The sequence below is a fragment of the Micrasema longulum genome, unplaced genomic scaffold (genome assembly GCF_059751315.1).
Source record: "Micrasema longulum isolate JH-2025_06_02 unplaced genomic scaffold, ASM5975131v1 h1tg000654l, whole genome shotgun sequence".
Classification (NCBI taxonomy): Eukaryota; Metazoa; Arthropoda; class Insecta; order Trichoptera; family Brachycentridae; genus Micrasema; species Micrasema longulum.
Genome location: NW_028277850.1, coordinates 53,758 through 75,722, shown reverse-complemented (window position 1 = coordinate 75,722; position 21,965 = coordinate 53,758). Strand labels below are relative to the sequence as shown.

Genomic DNA, 21,965 nt, shown 5'->3' with positions numbered 1-21,965 from the left:
AGTGAATATAGATGTTCAAATATGGGCAGAACGGTGAATGTTACACAGTGTGTAAAGTGGCCACATAAACCAGCCATTGACAGGTCATAAGCCCTGTAGATGCCTAGACTTCTATATTACCTTCTCTTAAATGTTCTTCAACTCTGTTGTAATATGTTATTATTTTTATTATTATGGATAACTTATATAGCGCCATTTTCGTAATAAAATACCTCAAGGGCGCTTTACATAGCGATTCTTTTAAATTTGTAATTTAATTAAAATAATTTATTTTGTTGTCACATGCTACGGATTTATTCAAACGATTCAGAGAACAAGTGGGTTTTAAGTTTTTTCCGAAACATCACTTCACTTTCACAGCCTCGCACCTCTGAGGGAGTTGAATCCAGTCCTTGTCTACAAAAATTTGGACAAACTAAAAATGTTGTTGATTCTAAGATTGTTAAGGTTAGGTAAATTCAATGTTTTATACATTATTAACGCCAAACCATTGGAGCTTTCATAAGCCTGTTGAATGCCTTATTTTTCTAAAAAAGGCTTAAAAATCATTGCAAAAATCGCGTGATCACTTTAACAAAATGGTTTGCGTTTCTAACAATTGATCAATTTTCATATAATCATACAATTGGATTACGTCGTAATCAATAAGGCAATTGCTTCTGCAAAATTACAGTTGTTCATATATTTATTTATAGTAATTGTTGTGCCCAGTGTTATGCGGCGGCCTCCGTGGTGTAGTGGTCAAGACGCTTGACTCACACACGAAAGGTTCCGGATTCGATTCCCGGTGAGAACACAAAAAAATTAAATGTGAATTTTCTCAAGCCTGGGTGTTCGGTGATGTAATTCACCACTGTAATTGGGCCTCCTGGCCTGTTGTGGTGCAAAAAATAAAATAAATAAATTAAAAAAAAGTTTATGAGAGATAACAGTTCAGGGCAATCTCATATTGAATTTACAACTTTGAATAAATTTAAAAGGTCTATAATTTTTCTTCTATCGTTAAGTTTTAACAAATTTAATGTTTTTAGTAAAAAATCATCCCCCCCTTCCCCCTCCTCGTTTCACCCCTGCAGAAGTAAGCAACCATTTGCTTTTTTGATATTTTATTTTTTTCAATTTTATTATTGTACGAATTAATAATAAAATAAACATGAATAAAATACGTATTTTAATAAAATTAACAATAAAAATTATCAAAAATATTTTTTTTTTTCTTCATTAATATAAAAGTAATTGAATATAAAATCATAAACCGATTTAAAACACAAACCAGCCGTCTGCGGCACGGCACAAATTGCACGGGACACAGAAATAATAAATATTATGTTAGATATTTTAAATTAGAGATATTCAAAACCCCTTTTAAAATAAAATTTTTAATTTCTCGATATGTTGGTAGACAAAATATCGGATTTAACTCCCTACCCGTCTTTTGTCTACAAACATTTGAAAAAATTCAAAATATTGTAATCAAACCTCCCATCTCTGTTGAAAGCAATTTCTTTTCATGTTTCCAACCATGTCACCAGAAACCGAAATCTGCTATTTATTAAATCTTCTGAGAGCAACTTTTGTTCTTATGCCCCAATGTCCAGAACGTGTAGATTAGTCAGTTCGTCACATGACTTGGAATTCTTTGGCTTTTCGTAGATCTTTTCGTGACTAAAACAGTGTGGGATGAAGTTGGATTGGCATGGTTTAGCTCGAAGTCTTATGTCTTTCGTTTTTATTGTATACCATTATTGTATTGCCCTTGTTTGTCTTTGCTCTATAGTTTTATATTCTTTTTGTTCAGTTTCTTGTATTCATGTTTCTTCATGTAACTGTTGTAATTGGCTTAGGCCGTATATATAATAAATAAAATAAAATAAAATAAATTAAACCAACTGGTCCAAGAAGAAACTTATTTTTTTTAGGCGTTGCCCAGTCTGTGAAATAACAAAATCAGATGACTCCCTTCCCAACAAAAAAGGTAACTCTCTAACTTCACTAAAATGAACAAATGGACGAATTAAAGGAATACGTATGTTCAAACATGGGTAAAATCGTGAATTTTACAAAGTGCGTAATGTGGCCACTTAAAGCAGCAGATGACAGACCATCGCTTTACTAAAATTTTATCAACTACCTTTGGTTTAAAATCTTCTCCTTATATTGCTTTTTCAAATTTTAAATATTACTTGCTATACCTGTTATTCCTTCTTTTTTCTCTGCTGCATTGACATGTTTTTATAATTTTAATTAACTTTTAATTACTTATATTGTATATGTATATGAAATCAATATATTGCTGCTCTTACTATGTGTCATCAATTTTGAAGATGTTTTTTAAATTGATATAAATTTATTTTCTTATTTAAAGACTCTTTAAAGATTCTTCTCGTCGTTTCTTTGAATCCTTTAAAATATGTATATGTATGTTTATGTTTTTCCTTTTTAAAAAAATATTATTATATTTTATTTTATTTTTACATCTAAGCATGTTTTTCTTTCTTTATTTTAATTCTTAACTTTTAATTACTTTTACAATTTTCTTAATTTTTTTACTTTAATTTTGATTTTTAAACAACTTCTATTATGTTTATTTTCCTTCTCTTTTTTATACTTTAATTTACTTTAACCTTACATATAATTATTATAGAATATGGAAATTTCACTGGTCCATTAGAGTTAAGTCTAAAGCTAGGGTTTCCTAGGACGGCGGTGCCCGTATCTTAACGGCCGCAGTGAACGGTGATGCGGTGGATAGCCGTCGTAACGTCGACTAGAGAGTGGTTTTCTAGGGAAACGGTGTTAACTGGTGTTGATAACACCGTTTTCTTAGGAAACCACTCTCTAGTCACCGTTACGACGGTTATCCACCGCATCACCGTTCACTACGGCCGTTAAAATACGGGCACCGCTGTCCTAGGAAACCCTAGCTTAACTGTGAAAAATATAAAACTATGTAACAGTACTGCATGTTTCCTAAATAAAAGAAAATAAAATAAAAATAAGCTCTGTAAACTTCCCTTTCTGTAATGTTCTCTTTTCCTGCTTTAATTTGATATTTTCCGAGATTTGAACTAGCGCGGTACAGTATCTTGAGTGGATGAATGAAAGGTAGCCGGTTTTATTAGGAGAAAGTTACAATCTTGGAGTGATATAATTAAGGCTGTAGTCGGGTAAAACGAACGCAAAATTAGGAAATCATACGATTTTGCCATTTTAAAACGAATGTTTGTTAAAAATCGCGCAATAAAAAAAATTATATATTAGATAAAAACAATATTTTTTATAGGAATTTCTATCAAAAAATGTACTTAAAAATTTCATATAACTAAAATATAATTACTTTTAGACCGGCAGATTACGCCATTTCAAATTTAGACTAAGCTTATTAATCTGGGATCTCAATAAAGACTAAGTATTGAACTAAAATTTTTGTAATGATTTGAAGATAATAATCTTAAAAAGGAGATGGCCGCAGCAGAATCTTATTTTTTTGTTTTTGAAAAGAATTTTAAAACACATAAATTTTGCCTTTATTTCTACGTAAAATTATGCAATCAGTAATACCATAAAAAATTAAAGAATATTGAAATAGTTTGGTTAAAACCTTTTTTTATAGAACTGTATTTTTTTTTCAGTACGATAATTCTAGTTGTAATATTCAATTTTAAATAATGTCTTATTTGGGTTTTTATTACATTCATAACGGCCGTTTGGCGGTCGCAGACGGACGTGGTTTCTGTGCTCTAATTTCCAAATAAACAAACCAGCCGCGTGATACCCGACAGAGAATAGTTTATTTCACACATATCATCTTAATCTAAACGGCACGGTAAAATCATAGTGGATTGACATGTATTAGATTCGTTTGTGCCTATTTAAATTTATTTATTTATTAAAGAAATCATACAGTCTTTAGATAAATACAAGGTACAAAAGAACAATTAAAAAAGTAAGACCGATTACAGATTTCACACTAATTTATTATGAATGCAGAAGGAGAGGGGAAAAATAATTAAATTCTAAAAAAGTAAAAATATGAATATTAAATAATACGTACATAAAAGGGAGAAGACATTGTATAGCACCAACTCTACTTTTCTCCCGTCTCTCTCTGCTTCCATGAACATTTATATTTCTTTGTAAAAATTCACAACCAACAATAATTGATTATTAGATGCAGGTAGTAGATGTACATATGAATAAGTATAAATTAAGAGTTGAAATAAATCAAAAGTTAAAATTAAAATCAAAAATAAAAGTTAAAGTTAAAGTTTAAATTAAAAGTTATAAAGTTAAAATTAAAAGTCAAATTAACATTTAAAAGTCAAGCAGGAAATAAATTTAAAATGTCTTTAACAGATCTGATAAAACTATGGTATTTACAATGTAATATGTCGATGTCACTAAAACTGTCATTAAAGGTAATCTGTATTGAAAATTGAGATGCTGACCCCTTGCAATATGGTGGTGTAACATTGCGTAGTTGGCTGTACGAGAAGTTCCCCTCATGACAACCCAGGACAGACGACCCTGGCGCTTATGTACAAGGAGGCCCGACCCTGTATGAACCGGGGTAGAGGGGCGGAGTAAATAAGAATAAAAGTGAAAACAATTTGCACAATACTCACGTCAAAGTAGCCTGCGGCGGCCTTAGTAAGTTGGAGTGTCGGAGTGCTTCACCTTCGCTATTTTTTCTTCTGGCCGGTGTTTTCATTTCGATCCCACCGCAGTAGAACTCCAAGCTGGCCCGTCTCATCTCATCATCGTACCCATCCAAGCTCCCCTTCCTGGCCCCGCTGTACAGCCCCGCCCGGTCGTCCGCGTCACCCTGGGCGGGCCGACGGTCGAGCGGGGCGGTCCCGCGTTCCTCGGAGATGTTGGGATGACGCTCGTCGAGGCGGTCGACCAGTCCGTCAAATCGCTCGGCCAAGCTGCCTCGTCGGTCCTCGAACCGGTCGGCGAGGCTGAGCCTGCGCTCGGCGAGGCTCGCGCGCCGCTCTTCGCCTCCGTACCGATCGAGGCTGGCCCGCCTTTCCAGATTGATGGCCGGAATGACATTCTCCCCGGACTCCCACGTGGGGTTCGGCTCTCCCGACTCGGCGAGCACGAACCGTTTCGAGGTGCGGCGCTTTAACATGTGGCGCGGTCGGATCCAAGAGAAAATGCGACGGAAGAAGGAAGGAGTGACTTCTGACTCGCATTCGGTGGTCATGCACTCGGAGACATTGGTGATCTCCTCGGAACTGCGTTCCGCGGACAACTCGATTCAGAACCAACGAATTCGATTAACTTTTTGTACTGGCACAAAGTGCGTACCATGAGCAACTCCACGCTAAACAAACCAAAAACCACGGTTTTACCACATTAACACTTTTTTAATAACCTTATTTGTTAGGTTTGAAAAACTAAATCAAAAGTTAAATAATGCGAAATAAATACGCACGTATTTTTAAAGACGAATGCTGGATTTAAATCCAAAATGGATTTATCTAGACTGAAAGATATTCTACCAGTGAGAGAAAAATATTGTTTCTTAGAACGGACGATAAAAACATCTTAGATTTTTTATGGCCATTCAGATGCACAATGAGTTTTTCTGGGTGATTATACAGAGTATCGTTTGTACTCTTTTCCGAAACAGGATTTAAATTAACAAGCTGCAAACAGAAACGACTGCGCCACGGTACAAATCCTAAGTACACAACGTTACATAGATATTTTATTTTATTTATTATGGTTCACAAACAATAAACAATACAAATAACATTGGTAGAATAATCACATATTTTATTTTTATTTTTTTAATTTTTTATTTTAGATATTGTTCATCAATTAAATGTGAACACAGCGTGCACAAATAATTAAAATCTTAATTGAATTATATGATTGTTATAAAAGTTATTACATAAAGTATTAGTAATGGGTTATTACAAATTATTTAACTTAACTAACATAAGTGACTATTTGATTTTATAAATTGGGTTACAATTTTCCTATAATTATTCAATGTATCGTTAAAGATATCAATATCAGCATTACTTTCTACATTATTATGCAATCTTAACATACGTTATACATACCAAATTTTATTTGATTATTTGATGGGTAATATGCAATTAGGCTCAACTTCTGAGGTGCGCGACCTGGGTATCGTTTTTGATCAAAAATTATCCTTTATTAGGTACATAAATAATATAACAAGTAAATCTCTAAAAATGCTTCATGTTACGTGTGACTAAGGAATTCAAAAACATAGGCACTTTGAAGTTGATGTATACTTCATTATTATTAGGCATACAGATGTTTACTAACTAAGATGGATATGTTCTCATCATCACTATGGCAGCATCATCTGCATGGCATGTGATTTTAATGACCTTATCTCCCTTAGTAGATTCACAACTTGTTTTTATTCTAAAAAGTTTTTTTGTATATATTTATTCTGCTTGTGTAAGAAAAGGTTTAAGGCGTATATATTGTTGTTGTATATTTATTTATAAAGGTGCTAAACTTGCTTTGTTTCTTTGTTGTTCTCAGTATGTGTTATTTTCAAAATGCTCATATTATTTATGTCCCGAATCGAGTTGTTGTAACTCCTGGGAATGTAATTCAACGTATTATACTTGTAAAATACTTTGTGTTATATGATATATAAAAAAAATTAGTGAGAAGCCAGTTAGAGTATAACTCTACAATATGGACTCCTTACTCCTTACTACAACTGTCACCAAAATTCTCTTGAAAGAGTCCAAAAAAAATTCGTACGGTATATAAATTTTAAACTTAGAATCAGTCATGAATTTTTAAATTACGATTTTTTACTAAAAACATTAAATTTGTTAAAACTTAACGATAGAAGGAAAATTATAGACCTTTTAAATTTATTCAAAATTGTAAATTCAATGTGGGATTGCCCTGAACTATTATCTCTCATCGACTTCAGGGTGCCTGGAAGAATGACTAGACAGGTGCCACCGTTTTGTAGCAACAATTCACGGACAGTGTATACTTGTAATGCCGTATTAAACAGACTTCATGAACTCGGCAATATTTATTACCACGTATCTGATATATTTAGTGTAGGGTATTGTTCCTATAGAACAAACCTTTTGAACTTTTTTAAAGATGGTGAATGGTATATATATTTATTTATTCATGCATTTCATAATATATACAGTTATTTGTTCACTTTTCCCGGCTGTATGAAACAGCACTTATGATTTTCTTGTTATATTACTTTAAAATATTTTATTATTATTTTTTTTTTTACATTTATTCTTGAATTGTTTAAACTTTCTACTGAATATGCTGTATACTTTTAAGGTTATTTTTTTAAAATATAAATCTTGTAAAATTTTTAGGTTTCATTTTTTTTTTAAATCTTGGGTATAAGGAAATTTATGTTTAAAAAATAAATATATATTATGCCAAATATGTTAGTATTATAAATGTTTGTAAAAGGCAGATTTGCCGTTTATGTCAATAAAATAAAAAATACGTAATAATGCATTAAAGTGCGCCATATTATTATCTACACAAATAACATTAGGCCTGATGATGAACGCTGTAATGCGATCCGAAACGTAGGGATAGAATAAGAACGACACACGGCATAAAACCCATAATAACTCAATGTGCAAACTGTGAATTTCCATATTCCCTTCCAAAAACTTATTGTGTGTCTGTCGGAATCCCATGAAAATGAATCAATTGCGGTTGAAAAAAATCCATCAGCATTTTGATCTGTTCTTGCGTACTGTGTTGTCTTAAGAAGAAAGAAGAGGAATAACGGTCGGAAACAAGAAATAAACGACAGTAGTGGAGCGGAGTTTATTTGTCTGGTCAGAAATACATGATTTTAGTCAGACCTTTGCCAGTGCGACACAAATCGCATTGAACATTGGAATAGGTCCATGGGTCTAATTCTAATAACACATTTTAACTATTAAAATATAATGTTAGGGTTTTCATCCATAAAATAATAAAGGGGTTCAGTAAACACGTCTCAAATCTCATTGTAAAAGGGTTTAAAATTGAAATTAGCTAAGAGTTATTTACAACAGAGAAATATCACATACGAATGCCGATAAAAATATACGAAATAGATTTAGAATAATTAACTGTATTTTCAAACTCGATATGGGTAGGTGTATTGTGGGAAAATGTTTTCATACATGACATAAAAAAAAATAAAAAATATGCCACTAGAACAAACGCGACATGTAATAATTGTGACGTCAAGATTTGAGACGATGTTTTATAAAAAAATTAAAGGTTAGGAACTAAGTTCAAAATTAACATGAATCGTGACGTATTAGGAGCGTGGTCAATGAATTGACCGTTTTTGCGGGAATTCAAAATTGCAAATTAAAAAAAAAGTTATAATTATTATTATGGATAACTTATACAGCGCCATTTTCGTAATAAACTTCCTCAAAGGCGCTACTAGCGCTAATACTAGTAGTAGTAACAAATAAATCAAGTTTTTTTTATCTTGTAAGGATGGGAAGCGTAATGTGAAATGGATACGATCATTAAAACTAGACAGGAGTGGACTGAAGGAAATTTTGTTTATTTTTATTTGCTTCAGCATTACGGGAAATCGAATACAAAAAATTGTTTTTTATCGCTGTAAAAATTAGAGCATTAAATCAAACGACAATTTTTTTAAATGCACAAAAAAAATGATTATTAAATGTCGTCTAATATCTTATTTAGTATTTTATTACCTTCATCCCGGCCCTTACCGCCACCGGTATTGTTAGAAATTGAATATTACAACCAGAATTGTATTAAAAAAAAAAAAAAAAGAGAATACCATTTTATAGGTTTCAACTAAAATATTTCAATAAACATATTTTTTTAAAAGTAATAACTACTAAGAATAATATATCAATAAATAATTTTTAAGTTAATCTAAAGAAATTTTGTGAACTCGTGTAAAAACAACATTAAATTTTAATTAGTATGAATGTATTATTGTTTTATGTTTTTTCATTATATATCCTATGTTTATATTTTTCTTTTTCGTGTACTCGTATTTAAAATTATATAAACTCTTATAAATAAACAACTAAAACAGTGTAAGTCACTCTCCAAGCACAGTAACGAGAGAACCCTTTTAATACCCTGTCATCGCTCTAATTTTCTTGCCTCCTCTTTCACAGTAGTAGCCGCTCGACTGTGGAATAATCTACCCACTAATGTTAGAGACGCCCCTTCTTTATTTTCATTTAAGTCAAGATTGAAATGTCACTATCTAAATATTTAAATTGTTCCTTTATCCTTCTTCTTTTCTTCTCATCCCCTCTCCTCTCTTCATAGTATAGTGTTATTTTTTTTATATATATTCATTTTTGTTAATCTTTGCTTAGTGTTATTTTTTTCCTATATATATTTATTTTTGTTAATCTTTACTTTTAATTTTTGTTTAAAATTGTAAGATTTAATATGTATTTATGATTTTCTCAAACTGAACGGTTTGGGTAGGTAGGAAGAAATTGCCTTAAGGCAATATGCCCGCCCTTATATGTATATATTTATTTATTTATTTTATTTTCTTTTATTCAGGAAACATACAGTACAGTTACAAAGTTTAATATTTTACACAATTAGACTTAATTCTAATGGACCAGTGAAGTTTCCATATTATAAAGCAATTATATGTAAGGTTAATTATGAAAGTGTAAAAAAAGAGAAGGAAAAAGAAAAACATAAATGAAAGTTGTTTAAAAATTAAAATTTAAGTGAAAAAAATATATTTCAAAGTTTGTAGTTTGTAGTGAGTATTTACAAATGGAAATAATATTAAAAATGAAGAAAATTTGTAAGAGTGATTAAAAATTAAGAATTGAAATAAAGAATGAAAAACATGCTCAGATGTAAAAATAAAATAGTAATAACATTTATAAAAAAAAAGGAAAAACATAAATTTACACATACTTATTTTAAAGGATTCAAAGAAACGATGAGAAGAATCTTTAAGTGAAATATAAGACAGTAAATTTAGGTCAATATGTATATAAAGTATCAAGTAAATAAATAAGCACAAGAGTTAGTCTCCTTTTTTTTGGAGAGTTACAGTGATAAGATTTACTAGATGTGTAAACGTAGATATGTTTGGAATTTTCCAAAAACATTATTTTTTATGAAATTTGTGAATAAAAAAATAAAAAAATTGGCAAAATCGTTTGATTTCCTCATTTTGCGTGCGTTTTACCAGACTACAGCTTTAAGTACTCTGAATTCTTTCAAGAGCAGTTTCAAAAAAGGCTTCCGTTTTAGGCCCCAGTCAAACATCCAAGTAATAGATACTTTTTTTTATTTTTTTTATTTATTTACAATTTTAAAAAACCCGTTAGGGTTACATTAGAAATTTAATATTGTCTAGTCATTTTATGTCTCGTCTAGTCTAGTTAGTTCAGTCATCATGTGCTTTTTCAGATTGATTTTAAATTTGTCTCCATTAAAAGTTTTCAAGTAGTAAGGTAGGTCGTTGTAGTGTTTAAGTCCATTATGTAGTATTTTTGACTGTCCTGTGTTTGTCTTTGCTTTTTCAATATGATAGTGTTTTTGTTGTCTGGTGTTATATTTATGTATGTCAGCATTTTTGACTAATATAATGTCGTCGTCTTGTATGTTTCCCAGTGTTATTTTGTGCACAATTTTTAAGGTCTCAATTTTAGTCAAGTAGTTTATGTCAAACTGGTGTGTTTTTTTGTACAGTTCAGTCGTAGAGGTCAGGTAGGGTAGGTTGTATGTTAGTTTAAGAATTTTATTTTGTTGTCTTTGTATTCTTGTTATGTCTGTCTTGTTGCCAGTTCCCCAGAAGGCGATCATGTAACTCAATTTACTTTTGACATAGGCTTCGTACATCATAATTTTTTCCTTTCTTGATATAAAATCTTTAATTTTGTAGAAGAGGCTATGTAGTGATGCCATTACTTTAGTGAGTCCGTCTATGTGTTTTGTCCATTTTAATTGTCTGTCCATTGTGAGTCCTAGGTAAGTCACATGTTCTAGTTCTTTAAGAGTTTCGTTGTTTATTTTTATGTTCATGTTATGGTTCTTTTTTTGTGTTTCGAAATGTATTATATTGCATTTCTTGGCATATGGTGTTCCAAAGCTGAACATTTGGACCATCGGATATGATGATTAATTTGGATTTTTCAATTGGTCTACAACTGCTTTATTTCACGTAACGTAATAAGCAACTTCAATAATTAATTCCCATAATTGTAGCAATCAAAAACTGGTTTGGATAATGAAGAATAGATTGAATGTTGGTTGCAAAACAAACTAATTACCGAACGCCAGTCGCCTTATTTACTTATTTATTTATATTTGGATAATTTATACAGCGCCGTTTTTGTGAAAATCACCTCAAGGGCGCAGTACAATAAATAAATATCCCAGCACGTCTTGCAGCTGCAGAGCGCATTGACGGCTAGGATTCTTGTTTCTCGTCTCCAGTTATGATATATAGGAGCTAGATTACACGTCTTGCAGCTACAGAGCGCATGGACAATAAGAAATCTAGCCCCTATTTACATTTCTATTTTTTTATTTGACAATGGAGTTTAGAGTTTTAGTGATATTTAAAAAAATGAAATAAAAAACAAATTTATAAAAATAGAAGTTAGATAACAACAAGTCTTGCAGATACTGAGCGCATGGACGTTTGGAATTCTAGACTTCATTTCCTAAATTTTGATATTTGATAGTTGATAATATTTACCTATTGAAGCTAGATTACTGAGTCTTGCAGCTACAAAGTGCATGGACGAGTGAAATTCTGGCAACTTAAAATTATCAATAAATTTACAAAAACATGCCTTGTATAAACGTTTAGGTAATGACACCTTTGAATTTACCTCAATTTGATCGCCACTATGTTTTTCTACGTCAAACAGTAGGGTACTTAATCCAGTCCTTGTCTACAAAAATTTAGAAAAATTCAAAACTTTGTTGATAAATCCACCTGGTCAAAGAAGTTTAAAAATTGAAAAATATTTTCAGGCGTTGCCTAGTATGTAGGTGAAATAATTCAATCAGAAGAATCTCACCCGCAACAATCAAGGTTTCAGCCCTTTAACTTCACAAACTTCAACGAATTGAAGAATCGAAGGAATATAGATGCTCAAATATAGGCAGAATGGTGAATGCTACACAGTGCGTAAAGTGGCCACTGAAACCAGCCGTCAGAACAGTTGTTCCAATGCATGAAGGTGCTGGATATGAGACAACTGTACCTAAAAGAAGCACTTACACACTTCTGGTCGAACAAAAAGAGAGGTCTCAGCAAAATATCCGTACAAGGTTTTCCCAGAGCATGAATTATGCCATACCCAAAACATGTACAACTTTTGCTCAGAGACATCTCTCATTTATCGCACCGAGTGTTTTATATTTTAGAATAACGTATTGAGCTCTCAAGGACAAAAACTGGAATTTCTTTAGTGGGAGGTATTTGAGTAGGAAACTCCTTGATAATTTTCCGAATGTTAGAGTTTACTGTTTACCATATTGATGTGCCATACGAATGTTTAAAAAAAAAAGTGTTTCTGATCCTATATTTGTGGTGATATACTTATGTGTCTGTGTCATATAATTGCTCGTCCCATCTTAACACAGGACTTTTAGTCCCATGGAGTTGGGACTTATGTCTCAAATAATGTACAATAAACTTAAGTATGTAAATAAATAAATGACAGGCCCTGTGGATGCCTAGACTTCTATTATTCCCTTCAATAAAATATTCCTTATCTCTGTTGTAATATAATGCTATTATTTCAGTTTTATTTTCTTATAGCTGGCTGCTTTCTGCATAACAACGTTCAAATAAGTCATCAAGTCCAAAGAAATATTTTTGTTACGCATAGACATGATTAAAACGTCAATTTTCTAAGGTATACTCCGAGGTATTTTATTTCATTCACGGAATTTATAGCTACTTTATTAATATTAATATATTTTATCCTAATGGTCTGTAGGTATATTTTTCCTCCCATTATATATTTTGTTTTTGCGATATTAAAAATAATAATCATGGTTTATTAAAAAAAAAAAAAATGTTTATTTACTACATACACACTAAGATAATAGATTTATCTGAATCACGTCTAGTCTGCCTTACTAGGAACCACCTGTTTTAAGGCAGACATTTTTATGCAAAATAAACAATAACATGACTACCTACTAGTAAATTTATTATACAGTTATACAATATTAATTCATATTTATTTATTTTTTAAGAATGTTTTTGAGTGAATTTTCCGACTTTTCTGTACCTAAACCCAGTAACCAATTTTTAACAAATTTATTTAATTGTATTCGGGTCATGGTTTTGCAATGTTCGGGTAACATATTGAATATTTTGGGGCCCAAAAACCTGAAATTTCTTTGCCCGAATTTAGAATTTGTGGTAGGCTCCATGACCCATCCTCTAGTTCGACTTCTGGTAGTGTGGGAGTGGTCCTTTTGGGATTTGGTAGCATAATTTGTTTTCACAAACATTATTATTCTAAAAATATATAATTGCCTTATATCTAATATATCAAATTCTTTAAATAACTTGACGCTGGGTTGCCGGAAGGACTTTTTAATTATTGATTTTTGAGCAGATACGAGAGGTTTTAATATTGATTTATAAGTGCCTCCCCATCCATTAAAATTCAGTTTATTAATTTTTTATCCATTTTGAAATATTTTATTAAAATACCGGTTCCTTTGTATTATTTATGCGTGGGAGAATGCTATGAAAGCTGGAGAATGAGTTATATCGATATCCTTAGGCACCACATATAATGAGGTTGCATACCTGACATTCTAGAACAGAAAGGAATTCGAGGTTCTCGGCGAATGGGAAAAATTTCATTAAGGAGCGATTATTGGAAAACGGGGTTCGCTTATAAATATCGACGGTATACTGATAAAATTCTCTAAATGACAAAACTGGAGCAAACATTTTTTTGTTTATTTTTACATACATATATTTGCATAGAATTTTAATTACAAAAATACACTTTAAAAAAATACATCTCAAGATTAGGCTATAACACTATTTTGAAAAAATGCTCACAAAGACTTCAGCGTCTGAGCTTGGGCCATTCCTTTTTTAATGATTTAAAAGTTTAAAATACTTTATAGTTTTATTCCACTTTTATTTATAATTTTTTTACCAGTGACCGGGTTTCGTCGTGACCGACATCGTCAGACTAGTTTTTAAAAAAAAAAAAAAAAAAGCGGAATAAAACTATAAAGTATTTTAATTACTATAATTAAAATGCAGTTCCACCAAGAAATGTCAGTAGACAAACTCAGCATATAATTATGGTATGACATAACCAAAAAGAAAAAAAAAGAAAGAAAACAAAACATACAAGATTAACATATGCTGATAGAACAAAAGACAGCATTTATTTGCATTATTTCATTATATAAATATATATATTTTAAAGAAGGTGTCTATCTATTCCTACCATGCTAATCCAAGATCTCAAACTGTACCAGTGATTTAATGTTTTGTAGTTTCTTAGTTAGAAGATTGAAGGATCTCGGACCAACATGTAAGGAGTGCCTCTGTGCGAACTTAGTTCTGCATCCTGGAACTGACAGTACACATTACATGTTTCAAATGGAGTTGTAATTTTTAGAGCTTTATTTACTGATAAAATCAAAAGTTAGCATGTATACAACCCATTAAAAAAACTTTTCATAAAAACTGTAAAAATAGTTTTCTGGTGAAAACCATTGACTCCATTTACTGGATTTTTTTTTTTTAAATAAAAAAAAAAATTAAACCGTTGACATATTAATCCATAGACAAAATATTTCGACACGAAAACGTCGGCCTCGTGGTGTAGTGGCCAGCGCGTTTGCCTACCATGCAAGAGGTTTCGGGTTCGATTCCCGACAGGGTTGAGATGAAATATTTATTTATTAAAGCTTTTTTACACTAGAATAATTCATAGTACCTGGACTGATACCTGAAGCGAAAGACTGATCATCTTACCTTCATGTAAAAAAAAATAATATTTTTTAAAAAAATTGATCCATAAAAAAAGGAGGAACAACAAAGTACTGATGTTTCGGTTTTTGATCATTGTTAGTGTTATGTACCTATGTAATTTTATTTTAAATAAATATGTGATTTTTAAAGTTATATGAGCATTTTTCATTTTTGTGCGAAAAAAATCGAAAATCTAAAAATAAACTATAAGGTTACGAAAAAAAAGTGTTGCTCAATAATTTGGAATGAAAAGCTATCAAGAAATCACAACAAAAAAATACTCAAAAAAACTGATATTTTTAGTCTGGAAAGATTTCAGTGCTGTATGAAAACTGTATGAAATACTGACCAGTAAAAATATTTTTTGTTAATTATTAGTAGCATAAAAATTATTTTAAATTATGGGACTTCCATATTCCCTTCTCAAAAATGTTTTCCCCTCCGTTCCAACAAATTTAGATATGAATAGGGAGGAAATCCAGCAAGTCTGCAAGCATTTGGACATACACGAAACATTGCCGAGTAAAGTGTGGCTATTCTACACTATCTTCGCCGCACTTTCGCGGAACGCCGTCATTTCGAGGGAAATCGAGACCCTAATGAACCTAATTATACTAAACGACGATTAATAATTCATAATCTAAATTTCTCTTTTACATAACACACTCGTACAGTGAAGTGTAGAACGGACGACCGTTAATTTGATCAAGTTTGGATAGTACGAACGGTACGAAGTATTGCGCCGAAAAGCGGACATCAAAAAAAGTGCCCGAATAGGTCGAATATTTAACCAAATATTAAACCCACCAAAAACAGAACAATTATGGGTGGCTTCAGCCAGACGACAGAATTTGATCCAGGATACGGCCCTACCCAATGCAGGGAGTATCGCTTACCTACCGCTAAACTACTGGGAGTTTTACCCTTTCTCTTGACGCTCAAATTAGTAGAACGATAAGTTCGTGCTTCTACCAGCTGAGACAAATTAAATGCATACGCAAAAATTTGCCGGTTGATGCCGCCCGTCAATTAATAAATGCGTTTGTAGTGTCCAGAGTCGATTATTGTAATGGTATCTACGCAGGTCTACCAATGAACAAAATGACTCGCCTACAGTCTGTATTGAATGCCGCAGCGATACTTATTTTCGGAATCTCTAAGTTCAGTCATATCACTCCACTACTTCGGGAATTACACTGGCTACGTTTTCCACAGAGGGTCGAATACAAACTCTGTTGACTTATGTATAAATCGCTGCACAACTCTGCTCCGGAATATCTAAGGGAACTATGCATTATAGATGAACTAGCTGACGGGCGTCTCACGCTTAGATCAGCTACGTCTACGGCGAGAGGAAAGGTTATTATACCGCTACGCCAGCAGCGCACTAAATTTAGTGAACGCGGATTTGCGGTATGTTCACTAGGGATGGAATGACTGAGAAAGATATTGAAAGGAGGGTGAGGGCCGGGAACAGAGTGAACGGTGCACTTAAATCGACCTTGGCAAATAAATGTTTGTCACAAGAGGCAAAATTGGCAGTTCACAACGGAGTCCTGGTCCCGTCCCTGATGTATGGGAGCGAAGTATGGACTTGGAAAAACAGGGATGAAAGTAGGCTGAATGCTGTAGAAATGCGATCTCTCAGGCGAGTGTGTGGTAAAACTATGTACGATAGATGCACAAATGTTGAGATCCGTACATTATGTAAGGCTGAGACAAGCATTATCGTCAAAAACAAGTAAGGAGCTCTGCTCTGGTTTGGACATGTAGAACGAATGGACAGCGAGAGAACGGCTAAGAATATTTACAATGCGAATGTTGATGGATGCAGAAATAGAGGAAGACCGAGAAAGACATGGCATGACCAAATCCAACAAAAACTTAAAGATGGACATGTCAAAAGTCGGAATAATCGGCGCGCGTGCATGAAAAGATGTATGAATGTAGAGGAAGCGAGATCTGTGTGCAAAGATAGTGTTGTGGCGTTCTATCCTCTCTGCCTACCCTTACGGAGAAACAGCGTGATGGTTTGTTTGTTTGTTTGTTTGCATTTGCGGTCGCAGGCTCTATGGCATGGAATGCTCTCCCGCAGAGGTGCGAGGCTGTGAAAGTGAAGTGATGTTTACGGAAAAATCTTAAAACCCAATTGTTCTCTAAATCATTTGAATAAATCCGTAGCATGTGATAACAACACAAATTGTTATAATTAAATTACAAATTTAAAAGCTTCAATTAAATTTATTTAACAATAGAATCACTATGTAAAGCGTCATTGAGGTATTATATTACGAAAATGGCGCTATATAAGTAATCCATAATAATAATAATAATTAAATAGTGGCCGAATATTCGTGGCATCTCTAATAAACACGACTATGCGACACTGAACAGAAGAAAAATTCACTCAACATTCTGTTATTAAATGGATTTTTCACCTTGAAAATAGACGCGCTATATCTGAATTATGCTATTTATATAAATTATTAAATAGTAAAGTACACTCTTTTAACCTTCTCTCTAAAATTAATCTCAACGTCCCCTTTCGCGGGACAAGAAATAAGTATTTATTCCATCTGCCAGTCTGTAGCACTAACTATGCACAACACTCTTTCCTCTATCGTTCTTGCTCTAACTAAAATGCTTTTTTTTCATCTATTGATATATTTAACACGCCCCTTAATTTAATTAAAAATAAATTAAGACTCATTCTTTCTGGCTGCGATACGATCCCACTTGCTATTTAATGATGTTCACACTTGCACACACCTGAACACTTACTCTCATACAAATACACCCTTTGGTTGTACCTAATTTTTTTTTAAAAATAAATTTTATAAAAGGTCTATACACTACACATAAAATCTAAACACTAAACTTTTGTAGTTGTTTATTTATAAGAGTTTATATAATTTAAAATATACGAGTACATGAGAAACAAAATAAAAACATAGGATATATAAAGAAAAACAATAATACATTTATACTAATCAAAATTTAATGTAGTTTTTACATGTGTTCAAAAAAATTCTTTAGATTTACTTTAAATTGATATATAACATATTATTTTTGATATATTATATTTAATAGTTTTTAGTTCATTGGGGAGATTATAATATTTTTTTACATCTTTGAAGACAAAGATATTTTGACCATGACTTGGGTGGAATTTAGGAATTTTAATATTATGTCTAAGTGACTTATTCATCTCAAATACTTTTATTTTTTCTTCTTTATAAATTTGTATAATATAATTTATTTTAAAAAGAGTGTCTACTGTATGAACCTTAAATATTTTAGATAGACTTTCCGTATTGAATGTTGAGGGTTTCTAAAAAAATACTTTAATAACTAATCTTTGTACTATTTTAAGAGGGTTTAATATTTGTGTATGATTTTTATTTAGAAACTTCGCTGGTCTGTCTTTAAACCGTATCTTTTATTATATCATTGTCGACCGTTTGTTTCTGTAAAATAAATGAAAAATATTTTTAAAAAAATGTTACATATAATGTCAGCGTGACATTTACTGTTTAAGTGCTAACTATGCAGATTTTAATGTAAATGGTTGAAATAAAAATAGCGGTTTCTCAGAAACTTGTGCAGTACAATGACAAATGACAAATTTAAAAGCTTCAATTAAATTAACTTAACAATAGAATCACCATGTAAAGCGCCCTTGAGGTATTTTATTACGAAAATGGCGCTACATAAGTTATCCATAATAAATAAATAAATAAAGTACCTAGTTTTGAAAGGGATAGTGAGGTTACTGACTGCATAATAAATGTAAAAAACGAATGTCTCGAGCAAGTAGAAGAATTTGTGTACCTGGAAAGCATGTTTTCAAGAGATGGAAGAGTAGAAAAAGATGTTGAAAGAAGAGTGAATGCGGGCAACAAAATGAACGGAGCACTAAGCACAGTAATTTCTAATAAAAATATGTCAATCGAAGCTAAACTGGCAGTGCACAACGGAGTTTTAGTCCCAACACTTATGTATGGAAGTGAAACATGGAACTGGCAGAGGAAGGATGAAAGCCGAGTGAACGCGGTTGAAATGCGATCTCTTAGACGAATGTGTGGGAAATCAATGTATGATAGGGTTACGAATGATGAAATCAGGCGAGAGTGTAAATCTGAGACAAGTATAATTGATAAGATTAAGAAAGAGTCTCTGAGATGGTTTGGTCACGTAGAACGAATGGACGACGAGAGAATGGTAAAACAAGTATATATGGCAAAAATGAACGGCAACGTTAGACGAGGACGATCAAGGAAGACGTGGCATGATCAGATAAACCAAAATCTTAAGTCTGGTCATGTCAAAAGCAGACAGAACCGAAGGGCATGTATGACAAGATGTATGAATGTGGAAGAGGCTAGGATTGTATGCCAGGATAGACGTGTGTGGCGGTATATTCTCTCTGCCTACCCCTACGGGGAAATGGCGTGATGGTAGTAGTAGTAGTAGTAGAAGTACCTAGTTGAACTCTCCATATTTAGATTAGTATAAATAGTCGGTAAACACTGCTATAAGCGTATGTAACAGACTATCCAGAACGCCGTTTGAACCGTCGAACAATGAGCGATGAAGTGTTACGTAGTGATAAAAATTCTAATTAAAGCATATTTTCGGTTTTTAAACAAATTTATGAGATTCTAACATACTGCAACAGAGATGGAGAGCATTTTAGAGAAGGAAATATAGAAGTCGAGGCATCTACAGGGCTTATGGCCTGTTATTGGCTGGTTAAAGTGGACACTTTGCACACTGTAACATTCACAATTCTGCATATATACATATATATAGTTTATTTCTATCAGAGTTTCCGATCATTTATTTATTTTTATTTTTTATAAATGAATTTCATAATAGGTACATGTTTTTAAAAAATTCTATACATATCTACTTTTATACATCTAGTGAATGTTATCAGTTTAACTCTCCAAAAAAAGAGACTAATACCCATATGCAGAGACAAACCTTAAGGTGAGGAAAGTACATTCTACCGTCTTCACCTTCGGGTTATTCTCCGCATTTGAGATTAGAATGTACTTTCCTCACCTTGAGTTTTGTCTCTGCATACCAGTGGCGAATGGTGATTTTATTTACAGGTAAGCTATAAAAAAATATCATATATTTCCAACATAGGAGGTACATAATATAATGTAAGTAATATATGCTATAAATTAATATTGTTCTGTGTGATACAACAACTCTCATCCATAAAATCAACTCAAACTATGTAACTTCGTGTTATGTTCTATTAAAAAGATATATTATTCATTACTTTAATATAAATTAAAAATACCACAACGAATTCAGTCGATATAAGGTATTCAATTGAAATGTCAACTGGCCGAATTGTTCTAGTAATTATTAGTGCTAAAAACGGCCGCGTGGAGCGCTATATGTCCTGCAATATGACGCATGAAAGAAATATGGTCATATGTCAAAAGTACCATCTCAAAGAAAAATAGTCTTTAAGAAGCAATGTTTGAAATACTGTTTTTCAAATCAAGAATCCTCAAATAATTTGTGTAATCTGCACGTTCAATCTAGGAGAAAAAACCCACACTGGGGTTAATACATTCAAAATACAGTACACTTATTTGTATGAAAAAATAAGTTGGAATAATCGGCTAGTTTCTTGGCTCACCACAGGCGCTGGGCGCGCTTTATTAATATTAATATTTATATTAGGATAAAAATACAAACGGTGGAAACGATTTAAAATAAATGTTAATTTTTTATTTGTTTTTCTGTAAATAAAGTTACGATAAAACATTATTATAATTAGTCAAATATAAAGGTAAGCTGCGCATAATAGCTTCTATACACGGTTCGCCCCTGCTGCGTACGGGTATCACTCTTGTGCTTGGAGAGTTACTTACACTGTTGTAGTTGTTTATTTATTAGAGTTTATAAGAAGAAAAAATAAAAACATAGAATATATAAAGAAAAAAACATAAAATAATAATACATTCATACTAACATTTAATGCAGTTTTTACGTGTTCAAAAAATGTATTTATTATATTATTTTTTACACCTTTAAAGACAAAGCTATTTTGACCATGTCTTGTGTGGAATTTAGGAATTTTAATATTATTTTGGTATCTGAGTGACTTATTCATCGCAAATTCTTTTATTTTTTTCTTCTTTACAAATTTGTATGATAAAATTTATTTAATAAAGAGTGTCTACTGTATGAACCTTAAATATTTTATATAGACTTTCCGTATTGAATGTTGAGGGTTTCTTTAAAATAACTTTAATAATTAATCTTTGTACCGAACATCTATATTCCTTCGATTCTTCTATCTGTTGATGTTTGTGGAGTTAAAGTACTGAAACATTTTTTGATGTGGGTGAGATTCATCTGATTGAATTATTTCACCCACATACCAGGCAACGTTTGAAAATATTTCTCATTTTTTTTACTTGAATCCAGTAAAAAAATGAATCTACAAAAATTTGGACAAACTCAAAACATTGTTAAACAATTCATATTTAAATAAATAATTATGACTTCTGCTGCCATACTTATAACATTTTTTTTGTACTACTAAACCATCGTTACACGAGAAACATGTATTCTGGTAGGTACATGTTTGAGAAGAATTTTTAAGTTGTCTATCTATAATATTAATACTCTAGAATTGATTGATTGCGTCTGTCCTTTATACTCGCGCACAGAATTTTGAACCTTTTTATCGTGGTGTCAACGCTACATAATGGTCATTTTCGTATGTCGAAATTTTATTTTCGAACGGAATATATATTTTTTTCTCTATATTAATTTGTATGATGAAGAACTTTTTATAGAAGGGAATACAGAAGTCTAGGCATCCACAAGGCTTATGACCTGTCATTGTCTGGTTTAAGTGGCCACTTTACGCACTGTGTAACACTCACCATTCTGCCTATATTTGATCATCTATATTCCTTCGATT

General features: G+C 32.1%; 1 protein-coding gene across 3 annotated transcripts in view; it reads right to left on the bottom strand.

Annotated features, from left to right (window-relative positions):
* ACC (acetyl-CoA carboxylase) overlaps window positions 1-21,965 on the bottom strand; it is a 143,200-nt gene that overhangs the window by 75,577 nt on the left and 45,658 nt on the right. Inside the window, exon 1 of one of the 3 annotated variants that reach the window (XM_088229245.1) lies at window positions 4,626-5,348. The exons of the other annotated variants lie outside the window; for them this stretch is intronic. Coding sequence (XP_088085371.1) covers window positions 4,626-5,209 — 584 coding nt within the window. The 5' untranslated portion in view covers window positions 5,210-5,348. Of the gene's footprint in view, window positions 1-4,625; window positions 5,349-21,965 lie in introns of those variants that run through there. 3 annotated transcript variants of the gene reach the window in all.